Source organism: Lithobates pipiens, unplaced genomic scaffold (genome assembly GCF_037356315.1).
Source record: "Lithobates pipiens isolate NorthernLeopardFrog02 unplaced genomic scaffold, aLitPip1_a1.2 Scaffold_23, whole genome shotgun sequence".
Lineage (NCBI taxonomy): Eukaryota > Metazoa > Chordata > Amphibia > Anura > Ranidae > Lithobates > Lithobates pipiens.
In genome coordinates this window covers 237,504,372-237,519,438 of record NW_027507785.1, presented here as the reverse complement: position 1 = coordinate 237,519,438, position 15,067 = coordinate 237,504,372, and the positions used below count along the sequence as shown (strand labels likewise).

Genomic DNA, 15,067 nt, shown 5'->3' with positions numbered 1-15,067 from the left:
GATGCAGGAACCACACTAGTACCTGCACCAGTGAGAACCAGGACTCAAACTGGTTGTTTTTTTTTTCCAGCCAGTAAACGCTGATAACAACCTATGTGTACATGGATAAACAGGATAATATGCTGGGGAATTTACTGGCTGCAAAAAACAAAACAAAAAAACACCTGAAGCCCAAACCAGCATCTGTAATAACATCCAGCGTGCACGAGGCCTCATAATATGGCCTTCATATTAATGGTTGAGGGAAATTCCCATCCCCCTCCCATTACACAATTACTCGGTAGAGGTGCCCTCGCTCCTCAAGATGGCGGCCAGTGAACGCGCCCCTCCCTTATAAGAAGCCGCCTTTACATTGGTTACGCCTGAAAATTGCCCACCCTCTTTATAAAAGATCCGTTTACATTGGTTGTCAGGTCAGCACGTATATACTTTATGTTTTCAGTTAATGGTATCCCTGCGCCAGCCGAACTACATTGAGTGAGGTGTCTATATCCCTGAGCAGAGAATTAGTCCCCGCACTAACTTTGGCGCCACAGCTATCCGCCCGCATTGTAACATTCCGAACCAATTACATAACCCCAGAACAAAGCGCCTGTGGGCGTGTCCGTGGCAAAGAGACCTTCCCATACCTTCCGAAGAAAGGGAGGGCGGGGTCAGGTGAAGCAAACGTTCAATCACAGCCCGTATTGGAGTGGGCGGGACAGCGCTGACGTCACCCACACGACGGCCATTTCTGCAGCACGCAGGAGGAAGCGAGTCTCCATCTTGTAGCAGGCGACTGGTGAGGAACACAGGTCTCTTGGAACGCTCGGCTTACCCGGAATTAAGTCAGTCTGCTCGGATATTGATTGAGGTGAGGCGGCGGTGGGTGTTTGGGGAGTGTGCAGTGAGCGGTGCTCTCTCCTCAGAGGTCACAGGAAGGTGGCGGGGATGTGTGACATGGCGGCCGGCCGCGCCTTTGTTCGCTTCCCGCGCTGTGTGCTGGAGATTAGACCGGGGATAGGGAAAGCCCTGGAAAGCGAGCTCTTTTATGGAATGTCTATTGGCGATATCTATGTAGTGTTTTTAAAATTTTCTAAGCTGTAACAGCTTTATATGAGGAGATATATAATTTTCTCTTGTTAGTCACATGACTGTAAATCTCATTTCTCATTGGGCGGATCAGAGTAGTGCCAATTGCAGATTGGAATAATTTTATACTCGGGATCCTATTGGTAGAAAGCCCCCAAATGATCTGTGAGGCCTCATTCATCCCCATTGTCCGTATTGCAACGTATACTCTACGTTACAGCCGATGTAGAATATTCCATGTCATGGTTCATTGCTGAGCTTTAATAAGCTGTGCATTGCTCCATAAACAAAATGGCGCGCTATATTGCATCACAAAAAAAGATGGCCATAGAGGCCTAAGGCTTCATATCACATGGCCCATAGATAAAGCATAAACGAGCCCTCTCTTTACTTTTTATTACGGCTGTGAGCACAACTGCATTGTTTTCAATGGAGACCTCAACACGGGTGTCCTATGCATTGTCTTCGGATTTGTAACAGAATCCAATAATCTGTGCTTGCATGCCAGATACTGGGGGAGGGGGTTATTGGTCATTATGCAGGAAATGTATGCTAGAAAACATGCAAAATAGCTCTGTCTACATACATGTCTCCTAAATCCTTGTGCTGGCTTTAAGATTGAGCCTGTTTCTTGGGAGGGTGTGTAACCTCTTAGCCTATTGGCTTGCAAGCACTAGGCTCTTAACCATGTATAGTAGGATCCAATAGTTATATGATCTCTCTGCTTTGTTCTATTAGAGGTATTGGTTGTCTCTAGTTAGTGCATTACAAGGCCAGTGTTCTGTGATTGTCTGCCATCCTAAGATTGGTCTTGTCTACAATAGTTTTTTTTTTTTTATTCCATGTCAAAGCTCTAAAGCAAACCAGTTGTGTTTTTTTTTCTCCTGCCTCTGAGCTGCTTCTACAGGCAGACTACAACTCCTGTAGAAGGTGTCTTTTTTTTTCTTTCTGATCATGGGCCCTCTGAGAACTTGTCTGGATAACTGTAGAAAGATGTATGGGATTGCCTTATACTCTATAGTATATTTGGTAGTTTTGTGTGTAAAATCTAGTCTCATCTAATCAAAATGTGCTACAAAACACAATTCTGCAGCAGGACTAGTGAGCCTAGGCTAGTGTGTGGTGTGTGTGTGCACGCACATGGTGGATTAATACTATTAGGACTACTTTCGATCTGGACCAGGGTCATGCTTTCCGTGTGCATGGTATTGTCTGTATGAAAATGGCTGCAGCCTGTGAAGATCACAAGGGCGGGGGTAGGGTTATGAAGACGGAAGCAGTTAAATATTCTCCCTGCTCTGTAAAACAGGCACCTGGCTACATTCACTGTCTCAATCCTGAGTTTATTATCACGAGAAATGATTTGGGGGGTGGGGGTTGAATATAAAGATTTTATACTTCCCAGGTAAGTTCTCCAATGTGTAGCTGCCTTTATACAGATTTAGCTACTTGAGTTTCATTTGAATTCGGAGCACACAGAAGGCTTTAGAGTATCTTCTTGCATTCAGTATCAAATTTTGTTACTTGATCTAAGCTGTTTTCAGTTCTGCTTTGTCTTGGCCTTTAGAGGGTTGTGTAATCTATGGCCTGTGTAGTGAGAAGGCAATGTGAATGCAGCAATCTACACACTGCTGATCTAGCTTATGTGTATTTAAGAATATAAATATAAAAGGCCTGGTTAGTAAGCTCAAACATTTCTGATTTAGAACCATACTTGGGGAGGGGCCTTGTAAGATAGTGGCAGTCTCACAATCTGCTTTTCTATTGTCTCCTGTGTGTGGGCTGGGGAATTTGGCCAAACGAATTCAGCAGCAGCTGTTAAGCCTGAGGTGGGAGGCAGCATTGTTCAGTCTTTTTGTCAGTTTAATGTGTTTCCGGGGGATTTTTTTTTTTCTGTGATAGCCTTTGAGATGTAGAGCTCCTCCCACCAGGACAGGAAATGGCTTGCCATGAAAATTCATTGTAAGCCTTTTCGTTGCACCATGCAAATCAAAGACTTTTATATTTTATCGCCATATCTTATTTGCCTAGAGAGCTATGGGTAAATCTTTTTCCCATTAAATGTCTTTCGTTGGATCAAGTTTGCATTTTGTTAACCAGTTGTATATAGTGTGTGCAAAATTTTGTATACGTAAGTTGGCAGTAGTTGGTTGGGTCAATTGCTGTTGAAGCAAGGATTGGACTGCGTCGCCTGGAACATTTTGTTTTGGTTAGTGGATTGTTGGAACCCTGGTAAGATTATGGATATCTTGAGCTCCAGTGTGTGTAACAGTAGTAAAATGCTTTTCTGTCTGGCAGATGCAGGTTTCACATTTCCCCTTGCCTATTGAGCTTTCGGGGGGTGAAAGTAAATCTAATGGAGCTTCAGTTGGCATTTCTAATTTCCTCTTTCTCAAACTAAGCTTTTTGGTATCCCCCAATACATGCTTAGGGGACACCTGGCTCAGGTGGGGAAAGTTTGTCCAGACCCAAAGCTTGCTATAGAAATGGTTTGGCTGCTGCACACCTTGCCCAGCCGTAGAAGCTGCTTCATCCAGACCACACCCTCTGGGGGCATGGCTTTGCTGAATTGAGCTAATGCTTTTTACCTGTTCACTTCTTGGGCTGGGTGAGGTATGCAACAGCTGAGTTCTTTCCATTTCTAAACATGTACTAGCTGTTGTACGATGCCAAATGAAACATTATTATTAATTTTTTTTTTTTTGTAGGACATCAGCAGTCAAAGAATCCACAGGAATAAATCTTTTTCAAAACTATGGACGGAGTACCTGGCAGAAAATCTTGGGGAATGGCTGGAGGTATGTGGTCTCATGGTTGTTTCTGGACCTGCTAAGGCTGGGTTCATGCTATGTGCAGAGCGACTTGAAGCAGGGGGTCCAGTGTGTCCTCATTCACTGTCTCGGGTCTGGATCGGGGGGCCCAAATTTTTGCTGCCAAAAAATGCAGAGCCCTCCTGTGCATTCCATGGCTGCCCCCAGACATGTGAACTGTCTCCATTGAGAGCTGGTCACACTCCTGTCATGTGAATTGGATGTGGTGAAATCTGCATCTAAGTCACATAAGTGAACCCGGCCTAAATTGCCTGACGGTAGAACTGTGGTTGACCCTGTTGATACCACCTGGTTTCAACAAAGTGATTAAATTGAACCGGGTGCAATATTGTCAGGCATTCCAGACCGTTGTAGGTGCTGTGGCTATTGCCATACAATAATCAGAGGTGTTGGATTCCTCCACCCCTTTTAGCAGGCATAGGAAAATTGGTATAACCGTAGGAGAGCATTAATGTATATAGCTAGCCTTATTACTTTGGAAGAGTGTGGTTATGTACTGTTGCGGGGGTGTCAAATTCAGTAAACACATTTTACAATATAATTCCGTTCTCCCTGCTTTGTTTTCCTTTAGTGTTTATTGTCCCACTATTCTTGCATTCTTTTAGAAAAGGAAAATAAGCAGATGTTACACTTTAAGGGAGACCTCAAATAACCTGCTTGTGAATGATTTTTAGGTGCAGTCCGTGAATATGGGCACGGGAGCTATGACCGAAGTATGGACAGTTATGGCATGGACAGCGGTAGTGACAGGTAAGTTTGGCCCCATATGTGATTATCATCACTGGTGATTGCTGGGATTGATGAAGTCATGGGGTGTAATCTATCCATGGTTGCAAAGATTAATTGGGTTTGACTTGGAAACAATGTATGGGTTAAATTTAATTTTTAGTTAAGGTAGATGGGAATATGTAGAGATGTATTATATGATGTAACAGTTTTAAAATGATCTGAGGCTCCATTCACACTTGGTGTTTTGGAATCACTGCAGTTCTGCCTGATCTCAAATGCACTAAATTGTAACACGCAGGTTCAGGTGACATTTTTGATTTGCACCTATAACAATGTGGTTTTGATGCAATTTGTATGTCAAGTTGCATCACGTGACTTTTGTTGCCTAAAAGAAGCTTGTGCTGCTTGGTGACTAGCTTCGTGAAATGCAATTCACTGCATTGGGTGCCATTAAAAAATGGTACCTGAACCTTTTGCGATTGTAGTGCATTTTTTCCCTTAGTGATGTAGAATTGGGTTACCTTTTGCCAGATCTGTCCCATCAAGGTATTCATGTTGCCCAAGAACCTAAAAGTTGGCTTCTAGTGGAACTGCCTCTTTATTTGGCGTAGAGGGTATGTGGTGGTTCCTAAACCTGTGCACTCACTATATGCCTCTTATCAGTCTGAGCAATTTAATGCCTTCCCTGTATCTCGGTGCAGTGGACTGAGCCTCCTGTGGATTACCCTTTCAGGGTTTGGCAAAGCTCACCTGAGAGGGGTTGTATATTGAGTACTTCTGGTCTCTTCTGGAAGCTGTAACTGGTGTTTAGGACAGTTAGACACTTGACCGCCTTTATCCATCTAAGTTGGAAAGCGTCAATGTAATAACTGGGTTATACTTATGTTAAAAAGGTAACTATTTAGAGTAACCTTTCCTGTGCATGGCATTTTATAATGTAATTGCCTAAAATGGTTCTCGCTGGATATCTTTCACAGCCTTTTGCAGAATCTTTCCAGTCCCTTATCTGCTCCTGGCACATGTGAGGCCAGGTCTTTGAACTTCAGTTGGTTGGTCTGCAGATAACTTGGAAGTCAATGGCATTAGGTCTGTTTGTGCTAGCGGGCAAATAACTGCAAAGATTTTGTAGAAGGGATGTTTAACACTGGATAGCTAGCCAGTGGATGTCTTGGTGACTCGCCTTAAGTGTGAACTATTGGGTGGTATGATTACATTTACTTGGCCTTTTAATGTCCTACATCCTTTTCCAAACAAGATCTTATGGGCAGCTTTCTTATACAGGGCCTGTGTAGCTTTATTAAGCCTGTCCTTAAGCTCAGATGTGGCAATGTCTCATGTGAGTTATTGAATATGTTCAGTCAGAGCTATCCACTCCACCTGAACACAAGCCACATGTTCACATCACAGCTGTGCTTTGGTGCTGGCAGATAGAGGTAGTCAGATCAGCTGGTAGACGAATATTAAACATTACTTGTTAGGATGGCCATACACTGTACAAGAATCCTCCTCCTTTTAGATCTGCTATCAAGTATGTTGTGCATGGACAAGTCTATATAACAAATTGATTTGTAATGAGGACATGCCTAAACAGAACTGGTAAAATGTATTAATCTGAAGGAGTTGTGCAAATTGTAGTGTGTATGGTCAACTTTAGTGTTGGGGCAGAGGATGGATGTACTGTAGACAAGGGGATTATAGTCTTGAGGCTTTGGGTAAATGTTCAGATGCAATAGTTGAAGCATGAACTGGAGAATGACAAAGGAATTTACTTTGCTAGCTCTTCAGTTGTTTGCATGGATTACCTACACCTAACTTTTACCCAAAATATAAAGTAGAATTGTGGGGTTATTTGAGAATTGTGTTGAGCATTTACTTTAGATTTGCAGCTTCAATATAAAACCTAAGACACAAATGTCATTACTTGAAATTGTCTGTTTTGGCTGTCTATTTTTTGAAAATACTTTTGTTTGCAATATTTAGATTATAGTCAACTTTTTATTCTGTGCATGCTTATGTGCTGTCTTATTTCAAGAAAGATGGTTAAAGTGCAACTAAAGCCAAGCTATGGCTTTGTGTAAAGTTGGGAAAGGTTTGCTTTTTGCTCAGTCTGGTCTATTGAGACTTTCCTGTTTCTGGTCTTGGAGACATGCTGCGTGTACAGTTGTCACTTGAACTGGGGTCTCAAATGGAATACTTATTCTTTCAGTTCTGGTGACAACTGTAAAACTGCAGACATCTTTCATCAATGACTAGTCACTAGGCCAGAGGTGTTAATCCTCCCCAGTGGGGCACATGACCATTCAAATCTCACTGGGTTTAACACTTCCCCACATTATACAAAGCTACAGTATTTGCTTTAGATGTGCTTTATTTCTTAATCTTGCAAGAAGTTATCTAAATTTCTTAACCAAGCATTTATTCAACTTAATTTACCTCCTGAAATGGTGACTGAACATTTTTATATAAATGTTACATTCAATTGGCCCTAACTTTAATTTTAGTGTTTTCATGGAAACTATCAGCAAAAGTGCATTGGCTGATCAAAAAAATGTGCACTGTAAAGCCCATAGATATTTTCAAAGCCCCTTTAAGTGTACCTTCATATCCCCTTTAATTTGTTATAAGGTTAGCGCACCACTTTTTTATGAAGGAATATTTGCTAGTTTTGTTAAGCATAATTTTATCAGCATCTGCTATAAGACAGAGGTTAGGTATTGTATGTTTAAGATTTAATGTAAAGTTGATAAATGTCAACTGATGCTTTTTTTTTGTTCTGCTTTGTCTAGTAAGCTTACATTTATTTTTCTCCTCACGTCAATTCTTCCAGGTTTGGACCTTATGAGTCTTTTGACTCCAGGTCTTCTGTGGGTGGGCGAGATCTGTACAGATCTGGCTATGGTTATAATGAATCCGATCAAGGCTACGGAGATAGTTATGATGGCCGATATGACAACCCATACCGGAATAGCGTTGACTCTTTTGATGCTAGAAACCAAGGCGGGTCCAACTGGGATCCGTCTTTCCCACGAGCGAAAGTGAGGACTGGGTTTATGGAGGACAGAGGAAGAGACAATTACTCTTCCTACGGCGGTTTTTCTTCACCCTATATGAAGCCTGCAGCAGTAGGCTCTCGGGGAAGAGGAATGCCTGCATACCCCGACGGTGCTTTTGGAGGACCAGCAGCAGGCAGAGGCCGTGGCAGAGGAGGAGTAAGTATAGAATCTTCTCAGATTCTTTTTGATAGTCACTTTTAATGATTTCAAGCCCAGAACTTTAAAATGGCGCAATGTCCATCTTTATTGCAAATCTGCTTAGAGGCTTGTGTGTTGTACTCCCAGTCTAAAAGCTGACTCTTAAAGAATACATGCTTTAAAAGTCACATGGGGAGTATTTGGTACATTCTTTTCTTGTGAAAGAAAAATTGAAGTACCATATAATTAGCATGCTTTGTGGCTGCAAGGATATCTGGTTTTCCTTGATCTCATAATAGATTGATTAAAAACAAATGCAAAAGGTTACACACAGACCTTTTTGAAGTTCTGAGTAGGTTAAAGGTGCAATGTATTATGTTAGACACTCTGAGCAGACAAGATTAACTTTTGGGAATATCCCAAAGCCATATAAACCTGTTTGGATTAAGCATATCCTAGACTGTTAACATTATATATGTAATTGTTCCAAACTTCTAAATGCTGTCATAGATCTGGACTCTAGTCCTAGTGTTTTGGTGCTGACTAAATTGGAACATGGCATTCTGTGTCAATGATGCAAAACATCCTGGGTAAGGAGGAACATCTTGTGAGGTGGCATAATACCCAGACTGTCAGATTGTTCCGCATTAATCAGCATCAACTATATATGGGGGGGGGGGGGGCTCTATTTAGAGTCCTGTTTAGATGTCTGCTTTTAAGGGGCTTTGACTCCTAGATAGAAACCAGATTAGTTCTGTTAGGCACATGCCTAATAGCATTAAGTACCACTGTTGATCCATGTGACTTAAGCCATTGTTTGCATTATATTTGGCCCAAATGTTTTTTCCCCAGTAAGTGCTATTAAACCCAAAGGCACACATTCATTTCAGTTTACCAATTGTTTTAGATGTTGGCTGTATTTTAGGCTTTCCTTTTTAATTTCACCTGTATGAGCTGGCCAGTAAGTCTGCCTTTCAACATAACACGGCAATTTACCACTGACGGAGGTGCTTGCAATGATCACTTTTTTTCTTTAAAACCTATATCCCACTTTATGCCCAATTAAACTGTTGCTGTAACAGCTTAAAGTGTTTGCGTTCAATTTGTTTTGGCGCTTTTAAATCTGCTAGTATAGAACGCCCCTGCCCAAGTTTCTGTTGCCGCTTCATCCAGCGTGTAGGCAGTCTAATGTAAAATGTTTCACAGATCACCAGGTGACAATACAAGGAGAAAAACCCTCAAAACCATGCAGCAAAGGCATCTAATGTGCAATATATATTTTTGGGTTTAATACTGCTTGAAGCAGGGCTTAGAAATGCATGCTTTTTTTTTTTTTTTTTTTTTTTTAAGCTAATGGGGGTTAATGTTTGTTTTTTGTTAACTAAATAGTGAGGCCCCTCTTTGATTTTTAGTTAGGTTTTTTTATTTTTATTTTAGAAATGCATTGCACCTTTAATAAACACCTGTAATGTGTCATGTATTTTGTATTTCTGGGGCATGTGGGTTCTACCTTGAATAAACATAGAATTCCCTTATTGCTGTCTTGAGATGACAATAGCCTTCTCAGGTACAGTAAGGGATGATAGTAGAAAAAATAGTTATGCATGTGCTAACTTTAAATTGCCCAATTTCTGCAGCTTGCTCGTGGTATGCGCAGGCCTGCTATGGACTATACCCCCCAGCCTTTGTCTGGTGGAATGGCAAGAGGAATTAAGAGGAAGATGGCTCAGCCATTCAAGGCTCCTGTAGGTTTTGGCAAAAAACCAAAGCTGGCAAAAGCTGGTGCAAACCAAGCTGCCAAGCCTGCTCCTGCACCAGGTATGTGCTTTTGTACTGTGTATATATTTTACTTTTTGTGCTGGTCCTGTGAGTTGGATAATCATACCTTGGGGGCAGGAAAATCATGTGCCGTGTTACAAACGGGCTGCCCTTGCAAGACCCCAATGGGTGCTATTGACGCACCAAGTGATTGATACAACCACAGCGCATTTGGCTACCTAATTGCATGGTACTGCAATACTATGCATGTTGGCTCAAATAATGGGCTGCCAAAATTGGAATGTCGTTATTCTGTTAACTGTCCCTTTAGACCACATGCAGTTATGTACAGTGATTTATTACTCTAGTAGTCTGGACATTGTTCTTGAGTCTCTGCTGTCAAACATCATTCTAATCTCCATTTCTCCTTCTGTAGCAGAGCCAGTTGACCCAGAAGAGGAGGAGAAGCGCCGCACAGAGGCTAGGAGGGAGAAGCAGAGGCGTAGAAGAGAGAAGAACAGTGAAAAATATGGCGATGGGTACATGTCTGCTTTTACTTCTGGGGAAGCAGTGTTATTTTGATGGGAAGATGCTTTGCAAGTGTCTAATTCTCCCTGAGTGATTGCTTTAGTGCTTGGAGATGACTCTTAATAATTCAGTAGTGATGGTCATTTTGCTCTTTTTCAAGAGCTATGTTCTCCAGCATCTGATGCATGCATTGGGTGTGTTCTGGAAGCCATATTTAACGAACAGTGAGGACCTATTTGAGGGAATGACTTGCATTTTCATTAAATCTTTCTACTTTGGCTAGCTTTTCCCCTTAAAAATACAGGCTTTATAAAGGGGGGGGTGTTATGAATTGGTTTGACTTCATTCCCTCTAACACTTTCAGGTTAGTCTAAGATGTGTTTGAGTAGCTGAGGTCATAAAATCTAGACTACTCAAACTATCCTGCATAATTGGCATTTGGAGGCATGTCTGACAGTCTGCGGGAGTTAAAAAAATTAAATAGTGGACTTGATGTTTACAATTTCTATAGAAATACATGTAATGTTCGGTTTTCTTCTTTTTTTTTTTTTTTTTTTCAGAATGGCTTTTACATGCTCATTCTGCAAGTTCAGATCATTTGAAGAAAAGGGTATTGAGGATCACTTGGCCAGTGAAGCTCATCAGGAGATGCTTGATCATATCCAGAAACAAACTAAATTTGACAAACCTGTAATGGAATTTTTGCATGTAAGTAACTTCAAAGTGCCTCAAATGGGCAGTAGATTTAAGATGTATTGGCAAGTATCTGCCAGCCTTTAGATAGCAGAAGACACCCCTGTGTCTTAACACTCGACATTCCATCAGAAATTGGGATTGGATTAATAAAGCAAGAGTGAAAAAGTGTGTTCATCTTGAGACTCGAATGTTCCCTCATTTTACTTGCATTTTAACTTTAACCCCATCCAATATTTCTTTTAGGAATGCATTGTTAACAAGTATAAGAAAACTGCTGCACGTAAAGCGCAGGCTACCCAGAATCAGACTCCAACTCTGGCCCTTACTCCGACCCAGACTCCAAATCAAAATGAAGCTGCAAAAGCTCCAGAGAAAGAGAAGGATATTATGGAAGGTATGTGGATTGTTTGTGTTCCCTTGTAGCAGATGGTGGTTTCCTTGTAACAAGAAGGTAGTCTTGGCCCAAAATTCTGTTCTGCAAAATCAATTGTTCATAATCCCCATTCTCTAGCGCAGTGTACAGATAGCCTTGTGCACTCTTACAGAAATAGGGGGAAGTCCCATGGGATGAAAACAAAATTATACTGGCACATGGTGGTTGGTGAGGTTTTATTTTTTGATGCAACCCCTTTCTTCCCACTTACACTTCAATCTATTTTGACTTTTCTCAGTATAATTTAAATTACGTCTTCACCCTATTGCCATGGTTTATGTAAGCCAATGTTTTTTTTTTTTGTTTTTTTTAGGAGTTACACCAGATGATCACATGATGAAAGTCGAAACCGTACACTGCAGTGCCTGCAGTGTCTATGTACCTGCTTTACACAGCTCTGTGCAGCTGCATCTTAAATCTGCTGATCATTCAAAGAGCAAGCTGGTAAGACATATGCTTTGGTCATGACTGAGATGCCTGGGAACATGAACATAATTCCACCCCTTATCTGTGGGCTTGACTGTCAAACAACTTTAAATGACTGATCACATGTGCTGTACTATGGCAGCTGCAGTTCAGAGGTTAAGATGGCAGCCTGTTAGTCTGAAAAGTGTTGGAGGGTTTCAGCTTTATGTATGCACTTCCTGTCTCTAAAAGGCTGGGCTAAAAAATCCCAGCGCAAGGAAGTACATGGAGGTTTTGCACAGAAGCGGTTTCCTTGGCAGTAAAGGGTAGGAGGGTTTTTCCACTTAAAGGCTGTCGGCAGTGCCTAAAAATGCAGAGCAACTGAGTGCAGAGTGGGGTGAGACTGTATATTGTTGGATTTTTTATTTATTTTTTTATTTTATTTTTTGTTGCATGGCTGTACCTGCATTAGGGGCCAACTTTAAGTTGTCTAACTATTTTTTTTGACTAAAGTTCCACCAGCATTTACTGGTTATCATTTTGGTTAAAACGTGAGCTTTGGTGCTTCATTTGTGGCACTACCTCATGTGTGGTGCAGTGGCTGTTAACATATGCATATGGAACCTGTGTGCACTTACCTGTGAGCAGGATTTGCTGCTATAAAGTTCCCTTTTTGCAAGGGATGAGCAGCATCCCTTGTAATTTGTGCAGTAATGAGAAATCAAGGGTTCTATTGGACCCCCGATCTTGCCTCTGCCCTACAAAGCAACCAATCAGTTGAAACCAAAGTGACTACATCATCTTGGCCTCTGACTTTGTTCATCAGAGTAAGAACAGATGTTCCTCATCTTTAGTGCGCCCAACTGCTTACCTCAGTCCCAGGCTTTTCTCCATTAGAGCAGGAGAACCTGGAACTGGTGGAGGGCCCACCTAAGCACTAAAAGTTGGGCAGCTATAGAGCTGCTCAGATCACCTTTTTACTTGTAAGATGGTTGCTGGCTCTAACAATGACACTGCATAGTCTGCACCTATGATCCTCGTATAATGGCTTCTCAGGAGTTGGCTCTATGGTAGGCTGGAATTGGTATAAAAAAAGCTACATGAACACTTCCAATGTGTTATCCTGCTTGGGACAAGAAAAAAAGTTCACTGTAGGTTTAACCTTTTTATTTTTTGTTTCTGGAACTGATATTTACATGTAATGCATTTCTGCTCCTCCCCAGGCTTACAAAGATCAGATTAAGAGAGAAAGCATCTTGACTGCAACAAGCATACTAAACAACCCACTTGTAAAGGCAAGATATGAACTCTATTTGAAGGTAAGTTAATGAGGTCCCTAAGTGTTCAATCTCACATCTGTGCTACATATGTACAGCAATAACATGAGCAGGATTCAAGGCTCTGTGCAGTACCACATTTGGCCAGTGGTGCTGGTGACATTCGTAGCTGCTTGGAAACACTGTTCCCAAGTGTCTGAGCGCAAAACCTGGCCACCTGCAATACTGCATACCATAGTCGCTGTGGAACGAATTCTGAGTTTTCATTGACTTGAGCAGCTTTGATGTGAGTGCTTTTGGATTACAAGCATTCTTCTAAAACTGCTCATAATCTAAGGTTCCACTGTATTGTGTTTTTAAAGGTTTAGAAAAGGCAGCCAATTTTAATGTGCTGCCTTATTCTCAAATAAGCATGTGCTATTTAAGAAATGCCCGACGCTCATATTGCTGGCATGCTTTGTTGCATTTGCGGTAACCTAAAGTATGAATGTGACGCATGTACCCCACACTGACTTTAAATCTTGAGGCAAGAATCTTGTCCCCTGGGGATTCCTACACAACCCTAAACAAGAGCGCTCTATTTTTATCTGTCATGTATAGCATGGTGTACACTTTATTGGATACTAGCATGTTTGGTATACATATGGTATAGTTTGTTCATATTTTGCCACAAAAATATTGACTTGTTCAGCTATGGGGAGAGTAAAGCATGGTACATATAGGTTGAATATTGGGTAACTTCAGCTGGTCTGACAAAAGCTGTCTGGAAGTGTCAGAATAGAGCAGCCACCCATGGCTGAGAGTGCTGACTGAAGTGTTTGTGGTAGGGGCAGCATCCTCCTGTAACAACACAAAAGCACAGCAGGAAGCTAACTGTATTAACACTTAAGTGCCCTAGTGTGTACTAGGCTTAAGACTAAATCGTAACATCAGGGATTTATTTTATTTGTATTATAGCTAAAATTAGCTTGCTGAGTGGGTGGTTAGATTTGACACTGTTTTACATTTCAATCTTTGAAGTAATTTATGAAATGTTTTCCAAAACCTAAATCAAGCTTCTATACCACCTCCAGGCACTTGTTTGGGACTGGGGTGCCTGGTAATGAGGCTTGATGGTGGGGCATTTTAGAAACAGGTGATTAGTTGGTTTAACCCGAGCCACTGATTGGGCAAGGTGGCAAAGTTACTCTAAGAACAAATGCCTGCTATAACTTTTAGAACATCCCACATTTATGATCATTGCTTGTCTTCATGAAGGGTGAAAATCCATTTGAAACTCATGTTGAAGAAGCTACTCAGGAAACGGTTACGGAGGATGCCGAAGCAGCTGGTACTGTAGCAGAGGGTGAAGCGGCAGCTGCAGCACCCAACACTGGGGAGAGTGTTGCAGAAAATGAAGAAGACTTTACTGCTGATCCATTGACCTCAACTGATGAAAATTAGATAATTGGACTTATCAATCTGTAGACCTTAGATCCATCCTTTTTAAACTGTTGTGCCATCCTTTCAAAATCTATCCTCTTGGGGAAATTTGAAGTTCTGTTTTGCAAAGAAATGCTTCCTTATGTATTTTTTTTTTTTTTTTTTTTTTTGTTCTTTGCATATTCATACAATTTGATTTTTAGCTGATGGGTTTATTTATCAGGGTGAACTGATAAAATGCCATTTTATTTTCTGTCACCATGCTAGGCCCTAGTATTTTTAACCTGAAAATGCTGTGAAGTCTCAGAATGTATTTGTACAATGTTGGACAGAGTTAGTGTTTATTGTAGTTTGTGACACCAAGTAATGTGGCAGTGTAAGCTTCATTTTTTTTTTTACTTTTCTATTTTTGTTTGCTACTTAGATGGCCGTGTCTCAAAGATAACAAATAAATCTAAACTCGAACTGTTTTTCTTTTTGCTGCCTTAACTGTTAGTCTAAAGTCACTGCATACTTTCACAATCTCTATATTGTAATGGCAGTGCCCTACATAAATTTTAACAAATCCCTAGTATAGGCTTACTTGAAAAATGTCCTTTCCACGTGGAGTCTGTCCATCCAAAGCTTTGCAGCTTTTCCTCTGAGGGTGTTTTATTTTTTTTTTTTTGCAAAATAGCTAACGCACTTGAAATATAAGTGCAAAATCTAAGATACAGCTCCTAGCAC

At 41.1% G+C, this 15,067-nt stretch overlaps 1 protein-coding gene across 1 annotated transcript; it reads left to right on the top strand.

Moving 5' to 3' along the window:
* Positions 1-687: 687 nt before the first annotated feature.
* On the top strand, positions 688-14,811 carry ZNF326 (zinc finger protein 326). The gene is made up of 11 exons (XM_077452942.1): positions 688-853; positions 3,780-3,869; positions 4,577-4,652; positions 7,459-7,840; positions 9,460-9,640; positions 10,017-10,119; positions 10,669-10,816; positions 11,048-11,198; positions 11,551-11,681; positions 12,866-12,961; positions 14,177-14,811. The coding sequence occupies exons 2-11, from the start codon at positions 3,827-3,829 to the stop codon at positions 14,360-14,362; spliced, it is 1,497 nt and encodes a 498-aa protein (XP_077309068.1). The 5' UTR covers positions 688-853; positions 3,780-3,826; the 3' UTR covers positions 14,363-14,811.
* The last annotated feature ends 256 nt before the right edge of the window (positions 14,812-15,067 follow it).

What these genes read in the sequence shown, in the direction of transcription:
- ZNF326 (XM_077452942.1), top strand. Translation starts at nt 3,827, where the DNA reads ATGGACGGAGTACCTGGCAGAAAATCTTGGGGAATGGCTGGAG. An exon ending in CAAGCCTGCTCCTGCACCAG is followed by an intron (nt 9,641 to 10,016) that starts GTATGTGCTTTT and finishes CTCCTTCTGTAG; the next exon opens with CAGAGCCAGTTGACCCAGAA. An exon ending in AGAGAAGGATATTATGGAAG is followed by an intron (nt 11,199 to 11,550) that starts GTATGTGGATTG and finishes TGTTTTTTTTAG; the next exon opens with GAGTTACACCAGATGATCAC.